Here is a 21,921-nt window from a genome sequence, read left to right as displayed (position 1 = left end):
TACTGGTTCCCTCTTCAGCTGCTGAGTCTCTCCCAACCTGTGTGAGCCCTTTCACTTCCCTTCCTTCCGATGGCAGTTCCCTGACAATTATTATTATTATTATTATTATTATGTATTATTATTATTATTCACAATCCTAGAATTCATTAATTTCTAGGGTTATAGGGGATCCCTTCCAATCTATAATAATACTTAAAGATTGGACTCCAACTCCCCGGACAACAGCCATGCTAGCTGAGGCTGCTAGGAGTCAGAGTCCAGCAACATCCAGAGAGGCGCAGATTCTCCGCCCCTGATCTTAAGAAGAAACATTCCCTTCTTTCAGTAGGGAACAAAATGAAATTCCTACTGTGAATCTCAGATTGCTCCTGCGCTCCAGCATCTGGCGAGTGGAAAGCCGATTTGTGTCGAAATTTAATTCGGGTTCTTTGTCCTGCTCCGAGTCCCTGAAGGGTTCGTTTAAGCCTTGCACGCTTCTTTTAAAACTGTAACGAGGCAAAGGGTAGCGAGGAAGAAACTTGTTAATTAAATTAAGGCTCTCCCAGGAGCCCAGACTGCTACAGCGAAGAGCCAGCCATGCCAGAGCTTTCTGGGCAGGGGGGAAAAACAGATTTAAATCAGGCTTGTTGCTTGGTTATCCCAGCAATTTTACAAGTATTAGCCTGGCAATTGTGAGGATGATTAGGGAGGTAGGAGAGCATATATTATTTAATGCTATCCTTCCAAACTTGCTCTAGCAAATTCCATATTCTAGCAGAGTTCCAAACATCCCCCTTTTTACGCAGCGATCAGCTTGCTGTTGAGTCATCTGAGTCTTACTATTAAAGATTCCTTCCTGGTAAAATCCCTTAACTTTCCCTCTTAAAAAGAACAAACACAAGAGTCTGATTAAACTTAATATAAAAGTAGTTTACTCACAGATTCATTCAGTTTCACAGACATGTCCCTGAAGGCAGGCTTAGGTTACATAACAACTAGAACTATTCCATAAAGAAGTTAAGTGACTGTGACTAAGCAGTCACTTCTCCAAACACACAGCAACATCCAAAATGGAGAACACACACACGGATCAGAACATGAGGCTGTGGGCTCCTCCATGCTAGTACAACAGACCACACACCTTTTTCAAGTCACAAGTCTACTGTAGGACTGTTGTTACTTGACTGCAGTTTTACATCCCACAGCGATTAAGGACCAGAGAGAAAAATGCCGAGGGTGGTTCTGGGAAGCCTGGACTCACGAGAATGGTGCTGAGTTGTATCATTGGATGGCATTATCTGTCACAGATGCTTTAGCTGAGATTCCTGCACTGCAGAGGGTTGGACTAGATGACCCTCGGTGCCCCTTGCAACTCAGCAGTTCTTTTTTTCCTTTTTTTTTAAACTTTATTCCAAAACTGAAAAAGAATTACAAACATTGAATTCAAAATCCATATTCGTTTTGTAACATAAGCCTATTACATAATTGACTAGATTAAAATATGCCTAATTGCTACAGACTTCCCTTTGCTATATATAAATGCAACACAATTAAAAATATTATATTAGAAATTTTTATAAATTCCCCTATACCCCCCCCCCACTCTGCAGTTCTATGATTCTTTGATTTAACAGCTCCAGCAAGCTCGAAACAGGAGCATTTTAGGGGAATCGCAGAGCTGCGAGAGGTTTCAGGAAGAGGGTAAGGAGAAAGGCAGCCCCCCCAATCCCCCCCTAGAAAACTTCCTTTGATGTATTAAAGGTGAAGGGACCCCTGACCATTAGGTCCAGTCGTGACTGACTCTGGGGTTGCGGCGCTCATCTCGCTTTACTGGCTGAGGGAGCCGGCGTACAGCTTCCGGGTCATGTGGCCAGCATGACTAAGCCGCTTCTGGCGAACCTTCCCGCCGGAGCGGTACCTATTAATCTACTTGTACTTTGACGTGCTTTCGAACTGCTAGGTGGGCAGGAGCAGGGACAGAGCAACGGGAGCTCATCCCGTTGCGGGGATTCGAACCGCCGACCTTCTGATCGGCAAGCCCTAGGCTCTGGGGTTTAACCCACAGCGCCACCCGCGTCCCTTTGATGTATTACATTGTGCTAAAAGTGGTCAGGTTTAGAGATGATCGATCACTTGCAAACCTGAGTGCTTTGTTTGTATGGAAAGGGTGTGTGGATGTGGTTTGTTTGGGAGAGAGAGAAGGGTGATTCTATTTTTCTGCACCCTCTCCAACTTTTTATAATGCAGGAGGGGGGGTAGTTTTAAAATTCCATGGCATGCTCCCCCCCCCCCCAGTCCTAATCCTAAACTTTCCCACAGAATGCTGAGCACATCCAGACCGTCATTTATTTTCTTTTAATCCACACACTGTGGCTGGTTTTCTGAGCTGCTTTGGAACTGCTGTTGTCACGCTATGTATTGCTTTGTGCTGTAGTCTCTGTTTCATTGAATTTATTTTTAAAAACTAATATAATTTTGCATGGCTGAGAAGCCCCTAGGCGATGCCCAAATAACCAGTTCTGTTGCTTTGCTGCCAAAATGTTTGTTGTGGAAACACCCACCCTGGGCATTAGGAGGGTGACGGTGACGATGCAAAAAAAAACTGTGACTTTGCCTGTAGTTGGCCCCAATTCGCTGCCAGAATGATTGTCACGGGAACACCCAAGTTTGGTATTTAGAGGGCGTACAGCAGTGACGAGAGCATGAAGTATTTGGGGATTCCTCAGTTGCTGCGAAGTGGAAGAGTTAAGATTCCAAGCGACTGTTGCGCTACACCTGTTCTCAGCAGGCTGCAGTTACCTGATGGGTCCAGCAGGAGACGGTATCTAATCATGGGAGTTGAGGTAGACCTGGGCAAGGTGGCATCTTCTCAGAATAATAATAATAATATTTATTATTATTATTATTATTATTATTATTATTATTATTATTATTTTATACCCCGCCCTTCCTGGTTCAGAAAACTGGGCTCAGGGCGGCTAACAACAAATTTAATTACCGTATTTTTTGCTCTATAAGACTCACCTTTTCCCTCCTAAAAGTAAAGGGAAATGTGTGTGCATCTCATGGAGCGAATGCAGGCTGCGCAGCTATCCCAGAAGCCAGAACAGCAAGAGGGATTGCTGCTTTCACTGCGCAGTGATCCCTCTTGCTGTTCTGGCTTCTGAGATTCAGAATATTTTTTTTCTTGTTTTCCTCCTCTAAAAACTAGGTGCGTCTTGTGGTCTGGTGCGTCTTATAGAGCAAAAAATACGGTAAATTTAAATAACTTTAAAATTTAAAATTTAAAACGTGAATAACAATAAATTCAGAATTCAAAAATCAGTTTAGGGGGAAAATCGATCCAATAAACATTAGACGATCACCAGGGCTAGCTGGCTAAATTAGTCCTATTTGGGCCAGCGAGGAGACCAGGAGAGAATTAGCTGTGGGATCCGAGAACGGGTAATCTTCATAAAAAGGGGAGGGGGAGGGAAGGAAGGGGAATAAAAGATCAGGCAACAGCAATATTTTACTGTAATAGGCACGGGGGTGGGGGGGAGAAAGAACCTCTCAAAGAAGCACTTCCGTAAGCTAGATGTTAAACAAAAATGATGCTCTTGAGCATGGGGGGGGGGGGGAGAGACATTATCATTTATTTATTAATCACCTTACGAACAACTCTAATTCCTGCAATGAAAGTGGGTTGGACTAGATGACCCTTAGGGTCTCTTCCAACTCGGAATGTCCTACTTTTCCTTAGGATGTCCCTATTTTCATTGGAGAAATGTTGGAGGGGATGGAAAAGGACGTCCCTATTGTCATTGGAGGACGTCCCTATTTTCATTGGAGAAATGTTGAAGGTTATGAAATAGGATGTCCCTATTTTCACCAGAGAAATGTTGGAGGGTATGCCAGAGTTATCTCCAGCAACGTTATTCTCAGAGTAGACCTACTGAAGTGAATCGGCATGGCTAATTTTGGTCCATTCATTTCAGTGGCATCATATTCACATCAGACACTCTGATGAGAACAGGGACGTCCTACCAGACTCTCCAACATTTCTCCAATGAAAATAGGGATGTCCTAAGGAAAAGCAGGACATTCCTGGATCAAATCAGGAACCAGGACAGCTTCTGAAAAATCTGGGACTGTCCTTGGAAAATAAGACCCCCTCGGAGGGTTTGCTCCCTTTGCAGACGCAAGTCCCATTTAGCTGCCGTAGTTAATAGCAATTTGTCTAATCCCCCCCAAAGCCACCTTAATCCCCCGGGGCCATCGCCACACCTGCTCTGCCGTGTGTTTCATAAGGAAATAATTCAATGTATGCAGAGATACTTCCTTCTGCCAGTCTGCAATTTCCTTGAGCTCTAGGTGTTGTGAAACAGCACTTTCTCCCCACAGTGCATTATCTAAGAACGTAAGAGGAGCCTGTTGCAGGATCAGGCCAGTGGCCCATCTAGTCCAGCATCCTGTTCACACAGAAGCCAACCAGATGGCTGTGGGAAACAGAAGCAGGATCTGAGCACAAGAGCAACTCTCCCCTCCTGCAGTTTCCAGCAAGTGCTTTACAGAAGCCTTGTGCCTAGTTGTCTTCAATAGGCTTCTCCTACACCATTAATTCATCAAATCCTCTTTTAAAGCCAACCAAGTTGGAGGCCAGCACTGCCTCCTGTGGGAGTGAGTTCTACCGTCTAACTGTGCACTGCAGAAATAAGTCCTTTCTTGTATAATAACAACAACAACAATAATAACAATAATAATAATAATAATTTATACCCCGCCCTCCCCGGCCAGAGCCGGGCTCAGGGCGGCCAACACCAATAAAATCACAGTAAAAACAAAATAGGGGGGAAAGGGGGGGACCAATTTAAAATACAGGTTAAAAACGCAGCCCCATAAATCAAGACCATAAGGGGAGAGAAACATAAGGGTCAGACTGAGTCCAAACCAAAGGCCAGGCGGAACAGCTCTGTCTTGCAGGCCCTGCGGAAAGATGTCAAGTCCCGCAGGGCCCTGGTCTCTTGGGACAGAGTGTTCCACCAAGTCGGGGCCAGTACTGAAAAGGCCCTGGCCCTAGTTGAGACCAACCTTGCGACTTGGGACCTCCAGAGTGTTGTTATTTGTGGACCTTAAGGTCCTCCGCGGGGCAGACCAGGAGAGGCGGTCCCGTAGGTATGAGGGTCCTAGGCCGCATGTCTGCTGTTGCACTCCGGTCCTGCTTGTGGGCTTTCGATTGGACCACCTGGTTGCCCCCTGTGAGGTGGGCTTCCCTTCTGTCCTGGTCCAGCAGGCTATTCTCCTGTTCTGATCTTCTCTGTCATGAATATTGAGCCAGAGCCATTAGGTCCATCTAGATTACTATTGTCTACACTGACTGGCAGCAGCTCTCCAGGAATTGAGGCAGGGTTCTATCTCAACCCTACCTGGAGATGCCATTGGGGATCGAACCTGGGACCTTCTGCATGCAAAACAGCTGCTCTACTGCTGAGTTGCAGCCACCAAAACGTAATAAGCTTGCAGTATTAGCAATGGGATCAAACTGAGTTTTGCCAGCGTGGGACGCTCTGTAGCACGTGAATAGACCTCTCCGTCGGGATGTGCTGGGTGGGAGAGTCGAGCTTTGAGAGCCCTCCAACTAGAAAACCCAGCAGCAATTTCCAAAAAGGAGAGACTGCCTCCAGACTTGTTGCTGCCGTCTGCAAACGTCAGGGAGCCAGCAAGGAGATCAGGTCGTTCGCAGATCAGAGAAAGACAGGGAAACACGGCTAACTTACAGTTAGTTTCTTTATTATGGAAGCAGATTGGAGAACACTAAGGGTTGCTCCTGTTTAGATGAAGCATTTGCACAGACTGGCTTGTAGCTCCCCCTCCCCCTCCAGGTCGCAAGGTGGTTAGGTTGGTCTCAACTAGGGCCAGGGCCTTTTCAGTACTGGCCCCGACTTGGTGGAACGCTCTGTCACAAGAGACCAGGGCCCTGCGGGACTTGACATCTTTCCACAGGGCCTGCAAGACAGAGCTGTTCCGCCTGGCCTTTGGTTTGGACTCAGTCTGACCTTTATGTTTCCCTCCCCTTATGGTCTTGATTTATTAGCTACTTTTAAAATGAGGCTGCATTTTAAATTGCATTTTAACCTGTATTTTAAATTGGTTCCCCCCCCCCCCATTATGTTTTTACTGTAATTTTACTGATGTTAGCCGCCCTGAGCCAGGCTCTGGCCGGAGAGGGCGGGGTATAAATAATAATAATAATAATAATAATAATAATAATAATAATAATAGTAATAATATAATAATAATAAAACCTTTATTGCATTAGCATACAGCCATAGCAAAATAAGACAAAAATACTAGAGACAAGCAACCAAACAAAATTCAAAGCGATATTACTGGCGTAATGACATTTAAATTACCCTAAGACAATAATGTAAAAATTTAGTTGCCAGCGCCAAGAATCTAAAATGCGGATGTATATAAAACATAAAATGGCCCCAAAATAGGCTCGGCACATTGGGTTGAAAAAGTAATAAAAAGAATTAAAACAGGTCCAGGTCTAGGACTCACTACCCAGTCAGAGTAGCCCTGAGTTTCAGAGCCTGCACTATAAAGATTGCCACCCCACGTGAAATTTGGGGATTTGCGTCCAGAAGAAGCGATTTCAAACAGTCTTCCTTAGATGTAATGGTGGACGGGATCAAGAGGAGGAGCTTAGGTGTTATTGGCTCATAAATAGGGCAGTAGAAAAAGAAATGTATGAAGTCCTCTACTTCATTCATTGTGCATGGACATAAACGCTGAGTAATAGGGGTCTTAGAGTAAATCCCCTGCAGGAAGGCCGTGGGTATAGAATGGAAACGGGCCATAGTAAACGCTCTTCTCAAATTGGGCTCCGTCAGGTCTATCAAGTAGTTGGCAAGTGATCTTACCACTTTCACTTTAGGGAGCCACATGGAGAGGCGAGCTGTAGTGGACTGTGCCCGGTCCATGGCCTCGTCTCTTGTAAGAATCCAGGCCCGGATTTTATGTTGGTCCCAAGATGACAGCGTGTCGAGATCTGGGAGGGAGTAGCGTGCAGTAATAGTCTCCGTGGCCTTGGACCATTTGTTGGTATGAGAACAAGTTAAAAAGGCTTGCCTAGCTAGTAGGGAACCTGGGGCATTGATTAATTTACAATAAAAACTAATGATTCTAATGTGGGCTCTCGCAACAATGGAGGGGAGGCCCAGTTCTGTTCTTAACTGTGCAGCAACTGAGCCCTTGGGGAGGCCCAGTATCTTTCGTGCAAAAGAGTTTTGCAGAATCTCCAGCCGTTGTAGTGTTTTTAAATTCCACCCCCAGATTTCAACCCCATACAGTAACATCGGGAGGACTTTGCTGATAAATGCTTTTCTGATTGGTGGAACCAACTGGCCGCCTTTTGCATAGAAGAATTTCTCCAAAGCTTTGATGGTTCTACGGGCAGCCAGGATGGTCATATTTAGGTGAGCTGACCAGCTAAGCCCATGCTGAAAAGTGATACCCAAATACTTGAATGCTGAACAATATTCAATAGAGTGGCCCTCAAAATTCCAGAAAGGCTTCCGAGTTTTCATGCCAAAAGTAAGAATTTTGGTTTTGGCGAAATTGATTTTGAGGGAGTTGGTGTCACAATATGTCATGAGCCCTCTGAGCATGTTGTTTAAGCCCTGCTTGGTTAAAGACAGTATCACCATGTCGTCCGCATAGAGTAATATGGGGATCTTGAGCTGTTGTAAAGAGGGGGCAGATTGATTTAGGGCCTTCATGGTTGTAACGATGTCATTGATGTAGAAATTGAATAGAAAAGGGGCCAAGAGGCAGCCCTGTTTGACCCCTTTATTCAGAGGGAAAGGATCAGATAGAGCTCCCAGAGGGCCGAATTTTACTCTGGCCGATATGTCATTATGAATTTCCATAAGAAGGTGGAGGAGTCTCTTATCTATGTTAGTGTAACTAAGCTTCTGCCATAGCCTATCTCTGGGGATGGAGTCAAAGGCGGAGGTCAGGTCCACAAAAGCCGCGTGTAGTTTGCAGTTGAACCTGTTTAGGTATTTATCAATCAGGGTAAATAGAACAAGACATTGGGCAGATGTGCTGTGACCTTTACGGAAGCCAGCCTGTTCCGGGTGGAATAGCTTTGTTTCTTCTGCCCACTCGATTAATTTCTCTAGCAAGAATCTAGAGTAGACCTTGTATGATATGTCCAGCAGGCTGATAGGTCGATAGTTACGCGGATCTTGTGGGTCCCCCTTTTTATGTATTGGGATGACTATGCTCTGTTTCCAATTAGGTGGAATCTTAAGAGTAGCATTAATAGTGGTGAAGAGAGATGCTAAAATAGGGGCCCACCACATCTGGTTCGATAAGAATACCTCAGGTGGTATCATATCCTCCCCCGGGGATTTATCCCCTGAAAGCGTGCTGATTAGTTGTATACATCTCTCTGGGGAGACTGGCTCCCAGGTGGGCAAGGCAGATGCTGGAAGAGTGGAGACAACATTTACTTCGGGATCTGGGGCGGAATACAGCTGAGCAAAGTGAGAGTGCCATCTGGCTGCTGTGATGTTATTAGCGATGAATGAGGGGGGTCTTAAACCTGCATTAATTGAATTCCAGAATTTCTTGTCGTCACAGGTTTTAATGGCCACTGACAGTGCCGTCCAGCGTTCTTTCGCAAAGAACAATTTCTTATGATGGAGCAGCTTCTTGTAGTATGAACGGAATTGGGCTAACTCCCTGATTTTGCTCTGGGTGCTGTCTGATTTCATATCAGACTGAAGAAGTCTAAGCCTACTTCTGCACTGTTTGCATTCTTGGTCGAACCAAGTTTGATTCTTCCAGGTTAGAATCGCACGGGAAGGTTTCGTAAGTGAAGGAAGCAAGAAGGCTAGAATTTGCTGGAAAGTTGAGAAATGATTCACATTCATTGTTAACAGCTGAGCTTTCAGGGCTAGGATCTCAGGGGAATTTAGGAGGACTTTTATGTCTTGCTCCAGATAGAAATCCCACTTCTTACGTCCGGGAGCTAAGATCAGTGGATCCTGGGGGTGGAGTGAGCTGGGAAGCCCCAGCTGTGTGTGGAGGAAGGAGATGGCGATTGGCAGGTGGTCACTTTCGGTTCTGTTGAACACATTGAAACAATATGCCTTATCATTAAATGCCGAGGAGGACCAGATGTAGTCTATAACGCTTGCCCCTCTAGATCCTAGAAAAGTATAGAATCCCCCGGACCAGTCTTTGGGTGTGCCATGCAAGCTGTGCAGCCCGCAGTTTATGGTAAACTCCAGCAGTATGATGCCAGCCCTATTAATGGTCTTATCATGTGAATTCCACGTAGGAAACCACTCCTCTTCTATGAATAATTGCGACTTATCGGTGAATGAGCTTATATCTGCTCCGATTCTGGCATTAAAGTCCCCCATTATAAGGATCTCTGACTTTGGAAATTCAGCCACAGATTTATCGAGGATGAATCTTAAATCCTCCCAAAGCTGATTTGAATGAGAAGAGGAGTAGGTAGATGGATTGTACAAGTTTACACATATGAAGTCCCCAACCGGGCTGTTAGTGATGTGTAAAGTTTGAATGCAATTACTCTCTAACCAAAAGAGAGGAGAGATATTAAGTTGAAGCTCCTGCGAAACAAATGTTACCAGGCCTCCACTAGGGCGCCCAAACAAATGTGTTTTGGTCGCAGGAATCACAAAGGCGTCATAGCCCAGTAGGGAAGGGGGGGGTGACGATTCTAAGCACCAGGTCTCTTGTATACCCATAATCTGGAATTTCGCTAAAAACTCTATCATATCCCCGCCATCCTGTTTGGACGTCCATCCCGCCACATTCCAGGATAGCACATTGAAGCAGTTTGAGGAGGGACTATGTGCTAGTCAGTTACTCTGGTTGCTGGTGGAAGAAGCATTGCCAAGGGTCTGAGACAGCGCCAGGCGTGATACAGCCGAAGGTATCGAAGGGGTGGTAATTTGATTGATGTGGCCAGCAGGGTCTTCAATAAAGCCTGAGCTGTCTCTTTGCGCAGTGGCTTCCTTAACGTTTATATATTGGCTTGAAGAGGTTGCGGATACATGAGGTTCTACCAAAAGAGGTTGACTGGCAAAGGACGAGGATATACAGTCATCTGCCTGGACCGCACTGGATGAGGACTCCAGGTCAGGCATAGAAGAATAGGACATATGTTTTTACTGTAATTTTACTGGTGTTAGCCGCCCTGAGCCAGGCTCTGGCCGGAGAGGGCGGGGTATAAATAATAATAATAATAATAATAATAATATAATAATAATAATAAATCCATGCCAGACCCTTTCCTCTGTCTATGGTGAGCCACAAGGCACCTTCTCCATTTCTGCCTGGCTCTCTGCTCTGTAACATGCAATAGACAACCTTGTTCTGGGGGGCTTGCAGGCTGTCAGCAGAGAAGCTGTTGGGGTGGCTCTGCAGGAGAACTGCCAGGTCTGATTCCTGCCTCTGCCCTGTGCTGGGACACCTGCCTGTTTCCTCCTCTTTACTATCTCTCAAGTGTTGGCCTAGGACCTGGGTTTAATCCCCACTTGGCCAGAAATAATAAATAAATAAATAAATTTTTAATTTATACCCCACCCTTCCCGGTTCAGAAAACCGGGCTTAGGGGGGCTAACAACAAATTTAAAGCACTTAATTGATGCAACAAAAAAACAGCATAAAATACAGTATAAAACGTGAATAACAATAAATTCAGAATTCAAAAATCAATTTAGGGGGGAAATCCATCCAATAAACATTAGATGATCACCAGGGCAAGCTGGCTAAATTAGTCCTGTTTGGGCCAGTGAGGAGACCAGGGGAGAATTAGCTGTGGGATCCCAGAGCGGGGAATCTTCATGAAAAGGGGAGGAAGGGGAATAAAAGATGAGGCTAAGTTCAAGTTGAAAGCCAGGTGAAATAGCTCTGTCTTAGAGGCCCTGCAGAAGGAGGTTAAATCCTGCAGGGCCCTGGTCTCATGGGACAGAGTATTCCACTAGGTTGGAGCCATCACTGAGAAAGCCCTGGCCCTGGTAGAGGATAATCTGACTTCCTTAGGGCCTGGGACCTCTAAGCTATGATTACTCATGGACCTTAAGGTCCTCTGCAGGGCAGGGCAGAAGAGGCGGTCCCATAAATACGGGGGCCCTAAGCCACAAAGGTCTTTAAATGTCAAAACCAGCACCTTAAACCTGGCCCTATACTCCACCGGGAGCCAGTGCAACTGGTAAAGCACTGGGTGAATACACTCCCATGGCAGGGACCCTGTAAGGAGCCTTGCTGCTGCATTCTGCACCCGCTGGAGTTTCCAGGACAGTTTCAAGAGCAGCCCTGTATAGAGCGAATTACAGTAGTCAAGCCAGGAGGTGACTGTCGCATGGATCACTGTGTCCAGGTTGGGGCGGGAAACCCCTTAGGAGCCAACAACTCTTGCCTCTCAAGCCTAACCTCCCTCGCAAGGTTGTTGTTGGGATTCGACGAGGTGGAGAACCTTGAGCTCCTTGGAGGAAAAGTAGAATAAATAAATAAGACGCCATTCAAAGTACGTCCCCTCCGGAGCTCAAATATTTGGGGCGATTAGTGTCCCTTGCGATGAGTCACATGCTGCACTGTCCCAGATCGATGTTCCAGGAAATGATGACCTTTCTTCAAAACACAGAAAGTTTCTCTTGACTCCTCTTATCAAGGGCGGGGAAGGCAGAGCTCTAAGAGGCAGCGATGGGTGTGTCTTCTGACACCTGCTCCTCAAACAAAGGGTTTGGTCAAGTGAGCAGGAGATGGCACTTGGGGACAGGACCTGATCCAAGCCAGAAGCATCGTGGTCATAGTCGGAGAGAAACCACAAGCAGTGCATGGCATTCTCGCAGCGCCTGCACACTGGAGAAAAACTACTTTCATGACAGAGGGGTGCAATTTCGCGAAGTTTCCATGAGATGGGAGCGTACACGGTTGCGTGTTACCTTCTGGGTGAGTCGCTTTTTGGGGGTCTTTTTAGAGTTATGGCTTGCATTCAGGGTAGCACTGAGGATCATAGAATTGTGCAGTAGGAAGGGACCTCCAGGGGTCAACAAATCCAGCCCCCTGCATTGCTACAGAATCTCTGACAGGTGGCCATGAAACCTCGGTTTCAAAACCTCCTCGGTTACAACCTCCACCACCTAATGGATTTCTCTGCCAGAAAGATGTTAAGTCGGAATTGCCTTTCTTTTCTTTTCTTTTCTTTTCTTTAAATGATTTTTATTAGATTTTCCACTTTTATCATATTCACATTTTGTTACATAATTCTGTAACTTAATACATTACTCTATAAGAGCATGGACCTCCTTCCCTTCCTCTTTCTGACTTCCACACACCTTTCTATATTCTTCGCATTTCTAGAATCACTTGTTTACCTTCTGTCTTATTATAATATTTCACCTTGTTATCAGTAAATCAGTTACTTATATTTACATTACAAAGCATTTCAATTCAAGCCTACAAATGTTTTCAGATGTTTACAATTTTCTTTCATATAAAGTATAAATTTGTTCCAGTCCTTTTGAAACAGTTTGTCACGCTGATTCCCGATCTTCCCCGTCAACTTGGCCATCTCTACGTACTCCACATCTTAACCTGCCAGTCTTCCAGTGTTGGGAGTTCCATTTCTGAGCCAGGAGTATCCTTGCAGCTGTTGTGGCATACATAAACATATTTTGCCTTTCTTGCAACTTGGATCCGTCAATTCAGGTTCCCCCCTCTGGAGCGGAAAAGGCAAACTTGCTCCATCTTCCGTGGGACAGCGGTTGAGATATTTGACGGTGGCTTAAGGTGCCGTCACTGTGAAGGTTTTTCCTTGCATGATTCCCAGGTGAATCCACTGTGTCCCTCTTAAATTTGTTCAGGGAGTTTCCCCAACCCTCCGGAGCAGATTTTGGGGTGGAGGGTGGGAGAGGAAGAGGAAATACACTTTTTGTGTTAGCACTAAAGTAAGTGAAGCCTACTGGATCAGGTCAATGGCCCTTCTAGTCCAGTATCCTGTTCTCACAGTGGCCAACCAGTTGCCTCCATGGGAAACCTGCAAGTAGGATCTGAGTGCAAGAGCCCTCTCCCCTCCTGGGGCTTCCAGCAGCTGGAATTCAGAAGCACTTACTGCATCTAAATATGGAGGCAGAACATCGTTATCATGGCTAATAAACCATCAATGGTTCTCTGCTCCACAAATTTGTCTTTTAAAGCCATTCAAGCTGATGGCCACACCTGGCTCTTGTGGGAGTGAGTTCCATAGTTTAACTCTGTGCTGCACGAAGAAGGACTTTTTCATATCCTCCTCCATTTCTCTGATGAAAATAGGGACTTCCTATTCCATGTTGTTGTTTAGTCATTTAGTCGTGTCTGACTCTGTACCAGAGCACGCCAGGCACTCCTGTCTTCCACTGCCTCCCGCAGTTTGGTCAAACTCATGTTGGCACCTTCGAGAACACTGTCCCACCATCTCATCCTCTGTTGTCCCATTCTCCTTGTGCCCTCCATCTTTCCCAACATCAGGGTCTTTTCCAGGGAGTCTTCTCATGAGGTGGCCAAAGTATTGGAGCCTCAGCTTCAGCTTCAGGATCTGTCCTTCCAGTGAGCACTCAGGGCTGATTTCCTTCAGAATGGAGAGGTTTGATCTTCTTGCAGTCCATGGGACTCTTAAGAGTCTCCTCCAGCACCATAATTCAAAAGCATCAATTCTTTGGCGATCAGCCTTCTTTATGGTCCAGCTCTCACTTCCATACATCACTACTGAGGAAACCATAGCTTTAACTATACGGACCTTTGTCGGCAAGGTGATGTCTCTGCTTTTTAAGATGCTGTCTAGGTTTGTCATTGCTTTTCTCCCAAGAAGCAGGTGTCTTTTAATTTTGTGACTGCTGTCACCATCTGCAGTGATCATGGAGCCCAAGAAAGTAAAATCTCTCACTGCCTCCATTTCTTCCCCTTCTATTTGCCAGGAGGTGATGGGACCAGTGGCCATGATCTTAGGGGGGTTTTTTTGATTTTGAGCTTCAGACCATATTTTGCGCTCTCCTCTTTCACCCTCAATAAAAGATTCTTTAATTCCGCCTCACTTGCTGCCATCAAAGTTGTGTCATCTGCATATCTGAGGTTGTTGATATTTCTTCCAGCAATCTTAATTCCAGTTTGGGATTAATCCAGTCCAGGCTTTCGCATGATGAATTCTGCATATAAATTAAATAAGCAGGGAGACAATATACAGCTTTGTCGTACTCCTTTCCCAATTTTGAACCTATCAGTTGCTCCATATCCAGTTCTAACTGTAGCTTCTTGTCCCACATAGAGATTTCTCAGGAGACAGATGAGGTGATCAGGCACTCCCATTTCTTTAAGAACTTGCCATAGTTTGCTGTGGTCGACACAGTCAAAGACTTTTGAATAGCATTCCATACTACTACTAATCTTATTATTTGTACCCAGGCCATCTGACTGGGTTGCCCCAGCCACGCTAGGTGGCTTCCAACATATATAAAAACATAATAAAACATTAAAGATTAAAGAACTTCCCTATACAGGGCTGCCTACAGGTGTTTTCTAAAGGTTGTCTAGTGACTTATCTCCTTGGCTTGGGGGTTGCATAACTCCAGACCCTCCAACATTTCTCTGATGAAATTAGGGACGTCCTAAGAAAAAGCGGGACATTCCAGGATCAAATAGGAAACCAGAATGGCTTCTGTAAATCCTGGACTGTCCCTGGAAAATAGGGACACTTGGAGGGTCTGAATCATAACGCCAATTACGTGATTGCAAACACACGCGGTGAAATGATTGGTAATTCATTAATTAACAAACTGCATGTTAACGGGTTTTGGATTTCAGCAGGTGCTTTTAAGGTTGGAATTTATTTATTTATTGTTTCTCTGGTTGGCTGGTGAAACTTTGCATGGTCTGAGAGAGTGTCCCTGTTCCTCCGGTTCTCTTCCACACCCTCTCATGGGCAACGGAGCAGAACCTCTCTGTCTCGTTTCAGATGGCACTAGGTGTGGCAAGGTTGCCTGCCGAGGATGGCACAGGGCAAAGCTGGCAGAGCCCTGAGGACATTTTTTAGAAATAGGTTCCCAGCTTCTACCAAGAAAGTCCTCACCTTCTTGTGGACAAACAACTACTGCTCTACTCTGTAAACCATATCCTCCTATGGCCTGTGGTCAGTGGACTAGGGGGACCAGGCTAGCCCCCGAAATCTTCCCCTGCCAGCTCCTTCCCAAAGCTCGGGAAGCTTCAGCCTGGCTTAGGGAGGGAGGTGCGACGCTTACCTGCCTCTGAACAGAGCCATAATTAATAAGCTAAGAGGGCTGCATTGCAGCAGGTTAGACTCAATGACTCTTAGGGTCCCTTCCAGCTCTGTAGTTCTATGATCAATGACAAGCCCATTTGGACGCAGTGGAGAAGGAAAACTTGTCCATCATGCTCCTTACCTCTGTGGCTCATTTGATGCCTCTGGGGAAGCCATGGCTTGAAGGCCAGAGCACAGAATCCCCTTTGTTAATCATAATTTTTTAATTGCTTTCCGTAGAGTTTAACAAATTCAGATCAGTTTCCCTTAGCCTTTTGACTTCCCATCTGTACTTCCGTGATGTTTCTGCTCAGATTCTTTTCTCTGCTGCCTTAAATGCAATACTTGTTTCTATAATACATATCCTATGTTATATTCCTTTCTCATTCTCATTCCTTCGCTTAAATTTCTAGTCCTGCCTCCGATTTTGATTTGCTATTACATTTTCTCAGGTATTCCAAAAAGGGTCTCCACTCTCCCACAAATATTTCGTCTTTTGGGGGTCTCTTTTGCTGTCAATTTCGCCATCTACATATCGTCCAGTAGTTTTAGAAGTCCACTCCTCTTTTGTTGAAATAATAGAATCACAGAATCATAGAACCGTAGAGTTGGAAGGGACCACGAGGATCATGCAAGAATCTTTGGCCCAACCTGGGGCTCAAACCCACAACCTTGAGATCAAGAGTCTCATGCTGTACCGACTCAACTTCTTCTTCTTTCCATTTCTACCAGAGCACAGAATCTTGAGGGACCCAGAGTAGGAAGTGACATCCGCTCTTAATAAATTGTCTATATTTTTTGACACTGCCCATTGATTATATCCCAAGGGTGGTTTGATGCCTGATCCCCAGTTTTGGGTGACTCTGAGGTAGACTGCCTTGACTGGGGAGGCTCCATTGAGTGCTCATGCTTAATTGCTCAGGAGAAACTAATCCTCGACGGAGATGTCCTTTCTATTTTTAGTGATAAGGGACCAAACTTGCTTGATCTGGAAAAGGTCACTGAACATTAAGGGCCTGAGCTGGCTCTGAGGAGGAGCATGCTAAATGCGTTCTTTCACATATTTTCTTCTCCATTGCGTCTTAGTCAGAGTCAATGTCAAAACTGTTTGAGATCAGGCATTGGAAGGGAGGATCCTCCCCCTGGCAGATCTAATCTTCTGTGACACCACCTGTCATATTCTGGTGAGCCACAAGCTGTTGACCTTGGAGGCGAAATTAAGCCAGCCAATTAAGCAACCTGCCTGATGCTCTCTCAAGGTGTTTGCTTTGCTTAACAGCTCCTCCTCTCCTTCCGAGTAAAGTTGCCAGAGAACATCGGAAGAGAATGGGAACAGGATCAGGCCGTCTAAAACCCTCATCCTGTCCTCGCAGTGGCCAACAAAATGCCCTGATGGGAAGCAAGGACCTGAGTGCAACAGCAACTCTCCCCACTTGCAGTTTTTAATTAATTTACTAATTATTAATTTTGAATACTGCCCCTGCACCTGCAGGTCTCAGGGCGGTTACAACATGAAATCACAATATAGAAACACAAAATACATAATCAAAACCAAAACAATCAGCCCAAGGCCTGGTTGAAGAGGGACATTTTTGGCAGCTAAAGGTGCATAATGAAGGCACCGGCTGAACCTCCCTGGGGAGAGCATTCCACAAATGGGGAGCCACTGCAGAAAAGGCCCTGTTCTCATGTTGCTGACCTCTCGTGGAGGAGGCACACAAAGGAGGGTCTGGGTAGGTTCATATGGAAAGAGGTGGTCCTTGAGGTATTGTGGTCCTGAGCCATTTAAGGTATTCAGGGTTAGATGATCTCTGGTACTGCAAGTAATATGTAACTATCATGGCTATTAGCCATCAATAGTCTTCTTCTCCTCTGTGAGTGTTCCCAATCCTCTTTGAAAGCCATACAAATTGCTAGCTATCACTGCCTCTTGTGGCAGTGAGTTCCGTAGTTTAGCTATGCATGAAGGAGTACTTCCTTTGATCTTTGCTGAACCTTCCAGCATTGAGGTCCTGCTCTGAGTGCTCCTCTTCCTCCCTCTGTGCTGAATAGTTTGCAAATATTCACCAAAATCTATCTTTTGCCATCTTTGCTGGGGTGTGTCAGGGTTCTGTTCTTTTCTCTTTTTTATATATAAATTTTTATTAATTTTCAACATATTATTTTCAACAATAATTAAACGTATTTTAACATCTTATACAGTTTTTTGCCTTCCATCAATCTCGTCTGAAAATTTTCCAATCTAATCACTAAATATACATTTCTCACTTCCACAATTACATTTAACTCATAACTAATATCACTATTCTTTCTCTAATTTGCAATGCTTCATACATATCTCCTTACAAAACTTCTTGTAGTCCTACTAACGCAATTTCTTGATTACGTTGCTCTTCAAATAGTTCGTATATTTCTTCCAATCTTCTGTAAATCTCTGGTCCCACAGGTTTCGAATCCTTCCTGTCATTTTATCTAATTCTGCATAGTCCATTAATTTTGTCTGCCATTCTTCTTTCGTCAGAATCTCTTCTTGCTTCCATTTCTGGGCTATCAATACTTTTGCCGCTGTTGTTGCATATAAAAACAATTTAACATCTTGCCTATTAATATCCTCACCTGTAATACCAAGTAGAAATGCTTCTGTGTGTTGTTTTTTAATGTATATTTCAACATCTTTTTCATCTCATTATATATCATTTCCCATAAGTTTTTTACTTTCTTACATTCCCACCACATATGGTAAAATGTTCCTTCTTTTTCTTTACATTTCCAACATTTATTATTTGTCTTATACATTCTAGCTAATTTCACAGGTGTAATATACCATCTTTACATCATTCTCATCATATTCTCTTTCAAGGCATTACAGGCTGTAAATTTTATTCTTTCTTTCCACAAGTTCTTTTCTCTTTTTTTAGAGAGGGGGAGGGATAGTTAGAGTGTGGCCCAAATGTACGGAAAATTCCTAGCTTGGAGTTTTCATTCCATTATTGACAGGTGAGCAGTCACCCGTGTCTAGAAAACAATGGTTTGTCTTTTGGAAGGGAAGGTGTTTGGGATGATGAACTTTGACAGCACATTAAAAAAAGGAGGAAGAGGTGTTGGGTTGAGACGGACGTTCCTTCCCGAGGTTGTTTTCACTGGCGTCCTTCTGCTATTTGTTTGGGAACGGAAAGGGCACCAGGAAATGGCATGTTTTTGTTGTCTTAGGGTTAATTCAATGTCGCAACAAGAGCCGTACATGTCATGGTTGCCTCTTTCAGGTTAAACTTTGGGTGAATCTATCAACAGTGTCAATGCTCTGCCACTGTAGCTGAAATCCCAGTTGCTGCAAATTTCAGGAGGGGAGAGTTGCTCATGTGATGGACTCCAGCATTCAGGTTTCCCTACAGCCATCTGAGCGGCCACTGTGAGAACAGCTTGCTGCATTAGATGGGCAGCTGGCAGCAGGAACCTCATATGTTAGCTCCTGGCTAATAATAATAATAATAATGATAATAATAATAATAATAATAATAATAACAATAATATATTATTTATACCCCGCCCATCTGGCTGGGCTTCCCCAGCCACTCTGGGCGGCTTCCAAAAGAATATTAAAATACTGTGATACATCAAACATTAAAAGCTTCCCTAAACAGGGCTGCCTTCAGATGTCTTCTAAAAGTCTGGTAGTTGTTGTTCTCTTTGACATCTGGTGGGAGGGCGTTCCACAGGGCAGGCGCCACTACCGAGAAGGCCCTCTGCCTGGTTCCCTGTAACCTCGCTTCTCGCAGGAAGGGAACCGCTAGAAGGCCCTTGGCGCTGGACCTCAGTGTCCGGGTAGAACTAGCAGTACATGTGATAAAGATCTCGAGATCTTGCAAGATCACAAGCTGAACATGAGCCAGCAGTGTGATGCAGCAGCAAAAAAGGCTAATGCTACTCTAGGCTGCATCCACAGAAGTCTAGTGTCCAGATCAAGGGAAGCAATGGTCCCACTCTGTTCTGCCTTAGTCAGACCACACCTGGAACACCGTGTCCAATTCTGGGCACCTTCCCGTTGACAAGCTGGAAGATGTGCAGAAGAGGGCAACCAAGATGATTAAAGGTCTGGAAACTAAGCCTTATGAGGGAATTGGGGATGTTTAGCCTGGAGAAGAGGGAAGCGGGTGGCGCTGTGATCTAAACCACAGAGCCTAGGGCTTGCCGATCAGAAGGTCAGCGGTTCGAATCCCCGCAACAGGGTGAGCTCCCGTTGCTCGGTCCCTGCTCCTGCCCACCTAGCAGTTCAAAAGCATGTCAAAGTGCAAGTAGATAAATAGTTACCGCTCTGGCGGGAAGGTAAACGGTGTTTCCGTGCGCTGCTCTGGTTCGCCAGAAGTGGCTTAGTCCTGCTGGCCACATGACCCGGAAGCTGTACGCCGGCTCCCTCGGCCAGTAAAGCGAGATGAGCGCCGCAACCCTAGAGTCGTCCACGGCTGGACCTAATGGTCAGGGGTCCCTTTACTTTTAGCCTGGAGAAGAGGAGACTGAGAGGAGATATGAGAGCCATTTTCAAATATCTCAAGGGCTGTGACAAGGAAGAGGGAACAAGCTCATTTTCTCCAGCTTTAAATGGTAGGACTTGAACCAGTGGCTTCAAGTTACACGAATGGAGATCCTGACGTCAGGAAGAACTTTCTGACAAGTAAGAGCTGTTTGGCAGTGGAACCGTCTCCCTCGGGAGATTGCAGACTCTCCTTCCTTGGAGGTTTTTACACTGAGGTTGGATGGCCATCTGTCATGGATACTTTAGCTGAGATTCTTGAATTAGAATCATAGAATCATAGAGTTGGAAGAGACCACAAGGGCCATCGAGTCCAACCCCCTGCCAAGCAGGAAACACCATCAGAGCACTCCTGACATATGGTTGTCAAGCCTCTGCTTAAAGACCTGCAAAGAAGGAGACTCCACCACACTCCTTGGCAGCAAATTCCACTGTCAAACAGCTCTTACTGTCAGGAAGTTCTTCCTAATGTTTAGGTGGAATCTTCTTTCTTGTAGTTTGGATCCATTGCTCCATGTCCGCTTCTCTGGAGCAGCAGAAAACAACCTTTCTCCCTCCTCTATGTGACATCCTTTTATATATTTGAACATGGCTATCATATCACCCCTTAACCTCCTCTTCTCCAGGCTAAACATGCCCAGCTCCCTTAGCCGTTCCTCATAAGGCATCGTTTCCAGGCCTTTGACCATTTTGGTTGCCCTCCTCTGGACACGTTCCAGTTTGTCAGTGTCCTTCTTGAACTGTGGTGCCCAGAACTGGACACAGTACTCCAGGTGAGGTCTGACCAGAGCAGAATACAGTGGCACTATTACTTCCCTTGATCTAGATGCTATACTCCTATTGATGCAGCCCAGAATTGCAGGGGGTTGGTCTAGAGGACCCATGGGGTCCCTTCCAACTCTATCATTCTATGATTCTATGATTAACCTTCCCCCCCCCCCCAAGTTTACTGGATCTCTAAGAGGTCCAGCCGTACCGTTAGACCTGTGTAACAGCAGACTCAGGTGGCAGGGGGCAGGCAGTGCCCAAGTGTTGAGAGCACAGAGCTGTTGTAAGAACATAAGCAGAGCCCTTCAGGATCAGGCCAATGGCCCACCTAGTCCAGCATCCTCTTCTCACAGTGGCCAACTAGATGTCCCAAACAGAAACCTCCAAGGAGGACCTGAGCACAACAGCAACTCTCCTCTCCTTTGGCTTCCAGCAGCTGGTATTCAGAAATATTACTGGCTCCAGTAATAGCCAACATGGCTAGTAGCCATCGATAGCCTTTGTGTGCCTGCCCTGGGCTCCCCAAGCAAGCCCACTGCCCTCAGATGCAGTGATGTCGTGGAGGCTGTTATCCTGTTGCCAGGGGTTGAAACAAGGAAGGATTTGCTCCACCACTCCTCCTTCCTTTTCCCTTGCCACGATGCAATGGAAAGAGTGGGGAGGGATTATTTCTCCTTGGCTCCTCTCCCTGTCCATTATGGGATTAGTTTGGATGGCGGAAGGTTGAGGGCTTGGCCTTTGCCTGCTAAATGCCAAGGAGCGGGTTGCTGCCATTTGACGCTAGGAAAACACACCAGAGGATTTCTCAGCAGGTTAATTCACTTGCAAGCTGGAGAAGGCTTCTGTGATCTTGGCTGTGACCATACAAACTTCTGCATGACAACAGCCTTATATTCCTATTTATATAGGAGGATGTGAAGTCTTAGTTGTGTCTGATGTGCTCAGAAAGTGATAGGAGGACCTGTCCATTTTGATTCTCAAGGTTTCTCATTTTTTCAGTCTGAAATTCTGTTCCCCACTTTTTGCAGAAGTTTGCGATTCTTTTCTATTCCTCGTCAAAATCTACCAGCCTTTTAGTGTAGCTTTCTCCCATGGAACATATTTTTTACCTTGCGGTTTTGACGCATGTCCATATTTCTGCCAGCAATTTTCCTTAATGCATTGCAACTTTACAATGTTACTTTTACTAATCTGTTCATACACTTTCCCTCAATATATGCCTTTTTGTTAGTGTTGGGGAACTGCATTGCAAATTTTGGATAAGTACAGATGGCTGCGTTTCGGTACTAAAATTGTTTCAGAAAGTGGAAATTAGTTTTCCTTTAAA

At 45.3% G+C, this 21,921-nt stretch overlaps 1 protein-coding gene across 2 annotated transcripts in view; it reads right to left on the bottom strand.

The window, feature by feature from the left end:
* LOC308467406 (uncharacterized protein) overlaps positions 1–20,648 on the bottom strand; it is a 131,544-nt gene extending 110,896 nt beyond the window's left edge. For both annotated transcript variants that reach the window (XM_080989126.1, XM_080989125.1), the window contains exon 1: positions 20,276–20,648. In XM_080989126.1, coding sequence (XP_080845252.1) covers positions 20,276–20,515 — 240 coding nt within the window. In that variant the 5' untranslated portion in view covers positions 20,516–20,648. The remainder of the gene's footprint in view (positions 1–20,275) is intronic.
* Positions 20,649–21,921: the final 1,273 nt, after the last annotated feature.

The sequence above is a fragment of the Podarcis pityusensis genome (genome assembly GCF_964106645.2).
Source record: "Podarcis pityusensis genome assembly, chromosome: 18".
Classification (NCBI taxonomy): Eukaryota; Metazoa; Chordata; class Lepidosauria; order Squamata; family Lacertidae; genus Podarcis; species Podarcis pityusensis.
Note: the sequence above shows the minus strand (reverse complement) of the source record. Positions and strands in the feature narration are given on the sequence as shown.